We start from the raw sequence: 3,598 nt of genomic DNA on the forward strand, positions 1-3,598 counted from the left end.
TGAAATTATTTAATAGTTGATTAATATATTTTGTCTTAGGTTGTCAAGGCTAACAGAACAATAAACACTACAAGGCACTTGATAAATGGAAATGGGAGGATGTTATAGAGATTGTTAGCTCTGAAATAATAATAGAGGGTGTCATGCTCAATGTTGATGGTATGAGGAAATTTTATGAAATTGCCACATTAAATTCCTACTCACTTTGTTGGTAGTTCTTGCAATAATAATATGGGTTGCAATGACATAATAAAATATTTAACATATTAGCAAATAAAAAATATTTAAGATTTATGAAGAAATTATTATAAAGTACCAAAAGTGGATCCTCGGGATTTTCAACAACGACAAAGAAAGATTTTGTCACGCTCACACACTTTTAAATCCAGATGAAACAAGTGTCTTGAAGGAGATCAACGAACTGATTTAATTGCTGTTGTAGAACCAATTAATAGATTTGCATTCTAACCGTTGTAATTTATATCAACAACTTTTAAAGCGTTAACTACTTTGAGAAAATTGGGGGCACAAACATGGGCATATTAAAACATGTGCTATTGACCATGTTAATTGTTTATTATATCAAAATTTATCACATGTTATGCGGTTATAGATTTATATGTGCAAGTGTGCAACATTCAAATAATAAATCTTTTTGTTATTCCTAACACCCACTAACCCCATCTTTTTGTTATTCCTAACACCCATCAACCCCATTTTACATATAACCCATGATCTCCCACAAAATAAGGGAACATATACCGTTTGTTAGCATGCTATAATTTGGGTTTGCTTTTCAATTTATCTATATTATATATTAAGGTTTAAATATGATATGAGGGGATGCATTATTTTTTTACAAAATACCATTAATACCTAAACAAAGCTTACATGCAACACGAACGTTACTTATAACCTTTATTACGTTTTCATGCACAATGTTTGCGCCTATTGCCTTCATTGAAATAATTTAATTTTAAACTCTAAAAGAAGGTAAGCATTGTGCATCATGTTGAAGCAATATAATTATATTTTATTTGCTATTCCCGTGAAACCGTAACTCCCAAAATGTGTTGTAAAGTAACCAAACCGTCACATTTGTTACTAAATTAATTAATGTGATCACATTTTTAAGTTGATATTCCCGTCTACCAGACGGGTCAACTACTAGTTAACTAGGAGGCCAATGATAGAAAAATATTGTAGCCGGTTTGTAAATTCACAAAAATATTATAGCCGGTTTGGATGCCAACGCACTCTTATTTAATAAAACGAAGATTACATAGAACACGAAAACAAACGACATACATTAATCCTACATAGATTGTTACATAAGAGTCTCCGGTTGATACAAGAGACACGAATTATTTCTCACACGACATAAATAAAGGATAGAGAGTACGTCTCCATACTATCGAGCATGTTTTTATAATTTACATGTGAATTAATCACGTTTTCTTGATCGATTGGGATTAACCAACAGTTTTCCCATGACCAGGCTGATAATCTAATTTCTTGGAAAAATATTCGTATGTCAAGGTGTTGACGCCTTTGAATATCCCATCATCCCTTTCTTTGGTAACCCATTTACCATTTTAAAGAAGAACAGTTTCCTTGTAATTGAAAGGCACATCACAAGCACCCTTGTAAACCATGAGCCATATCTTCATTGTACTTTTAGGTGGCACCTTAATAGTGTAGCTTGCTTCGGTCTGAGTCTCTATTGTTTTGCTCTCTCCCCATTCATGCGTGAAGCCAAATTCGGTTGACAATTCGACCTGGAAAGTCGACGTGACAACCATTGGAACCTCACTAACTTCTAAACCTACATTTACAGATGTACCAAAACTCAATGACTCACTGTTATTCCATGTAGTGGTAACTGACCTAGTTTGAGAAGATTTTAAGGTGGCTTCGGCTTCTTTGTCGGGGCTGTCATTTGTTGCAACTTCACTAGCAACCTCTTGAACTACCTGATCGATGTCGAAAGGTCAATAAAAAACATTTATAAAATACCTTTACTAGCAAGGGCAAGTAAGCTGTCGAATCCACATGGAATGGAATTAGTGGAAAGTGCTAATCAAGTTCAATACTTAATAACTAATTATGTTAGGCAGATAGACGACAAATAAACAAGTAAAACACACAATATAAAACATTTAAAGCACGTTCTTTCATCCTTACATCACTACCTCATCATGGATCTTGGAGTCCCCGAGCCGATATCTGACATGAGAGATCTTTCTTTTCATGACGCGCTCTTCAACTGTTATTCTCGTGTCGTTTGTTATATCCGAATAGTCTGATCTTAAGAATTTGTCCCCATGTTTCGCACCGCAAAACTTCTTTGTGCCCAAATTGTGAATAGCAACCACGTTGTCACTTATTTTGATAAATGAAAACAAGGTGTAATCAGAGTTGTTGCTATCTTCTGCATCAGCCACTACCCACTCACTGCCTCCCCTCCAGTACTTTCCAAAGTTCAAACTCTTTATACGATAGTTCCCGTTAGCAACAGGGACGAGTTCATACCCTACTTGTGGATTTCCAATGTCGAATCCGGACTCGAACTTATGATAATTGACACCATTAGTTAAACCGGAGCCAAGGTAGTTGCAATCTAGGACTTGAGATTTAAATGAGACTTGAGACGGAAGTATCACAAGATCTTCCCAGTTAACTACAGGGAAAGTGTATTGGACATCCGTATGATCTTGATCTTGATCATCCTGTAGTTTTAACTGGTAACCAATGTAATCCACCAGCAGAGACGTGCCCATGCTGAAGAACTGGAATCCTGGGTTCCATCTGAAGTATAATCAGTAGAAACACGGAACAAGGTGCATGTGGAATCTCTTTTTTCCTCCTGTGGTTTGTTGGCGGCCGCAATAACCTTAAAAGTCTTTGTCGAATCTGGATACGGCACCCAATACTTATTGGTGAAGCAAGATCTTATGTGCACGAGTTTGTCATCTCCAGTTTTTGATTGTTCCACTGCAAACTTTGCTCGTGGACTAAAAATATCATATTCACCGAAGTCCAGGTAAACTCGCCTTTTCTCTGGGTCATCACGTCTCGACATATCTGGATTTATCCCCAAATATGGACCCCCTGAAGTGGCTTGCATCACGAAAAAACTCGGGATAGTTGTCATGGCTGCGATATGGTATATTGATCAAAGGAGAAGTATATTTTGTGGGTTGGGACTTGGGATGGATATATGAAATGCACACTAGCTCATCCCTTGTATATATACACACACGGACCATAGAGCACACAAAGCATAAATGCATGTAATTGTTAGACAATTATCTTATTTTTGTTTGTATTGACAGAAGCTAGCTTCCAATAACTAATATAATATTATTATAAATGAAATATCTTACTAATTTGTAACAACATTCCCATGAACGCTTTTCTACATGGCAACTTACACTTTCTGTTTGAAATACTCTGCCTAAAATCAATCAATCAATCAAGCCCTGTATATCCCATCGCATAGCACGCTATCGGTAGGGTCAGGGGAGGGTGGGATGTAGGCAAGTCTTTCCTCTATCCATGAGAATAGAGAGACTACTTCCAGAGAGACCCCGGCTCA

At 36.5% G+C, this 3,598-nt stretch overlaps 1 protein-coding gene across 1 annotated transcript; it reads right to left on the reverse strand.

Annotated features, from left to right (window-relative positions):
• Positions 1-1,366: 1,366 nt before the first annotated feature.
• LOC143539999 (uncharacterized) lies at positions 1,367-3,204 on the reverse strand. The gene is made up of 2 exons (XM_077033166.1): positions 2,193-3,204; positions 1,367-1,973 (listed from the first exon to the last, which is right to left on the reverse strand). The coding sequence occupies exons 1-2, from the start codon at positions 2,778-2,780 to the stop codon at positions 1,596-1,598; spliced, it is 966 nt and encodes a 321-aa protein (XP_076889281.1). The 5' UTR covers positions 2,781-3,204; the 3' UTR covers positions 1,367-1,595.
• Positions 3,205-3,598: the final 394 nt, after the last annotated feature.

Source organism: Bidens hawaiensis, unplaced genomic scaffold (genome assembly GCF_021521415.1).
Source record: "Bidens hawaiensis isolate Kalapana, Puna unplaced genomic scaffold, B.hawaiensis_p1.1 tig00012099_1, whole genome shotgun sequence".
NCBI classification, from domain to species: domain Eukaryota; kingdom Viridiplantae; phylum Streptophyta; class Magnoliopsida; order Asterales; family Asteraceae; genus Bidens; species Bidens hawaiensis.

What these genes read in the sequence shown, in the direction of transcription:
- LOC143539999 (XM_077033166.1), bottom strand. Translation starts at nt 2,780, where the DNA reads ATGGGCACGTCTCTGCTGGTGGATTACATTGGTTACCAGTTAAAACTA. An exon ending in ACTCCAAGATCCATGATGAG is followed by an intron (nt 1,974 to 2,192) that starts GTAGTGATGTAA and finishes GACATCGATCAG; the next exon opens with GTAGTTCAAGAGGTTGCTAG.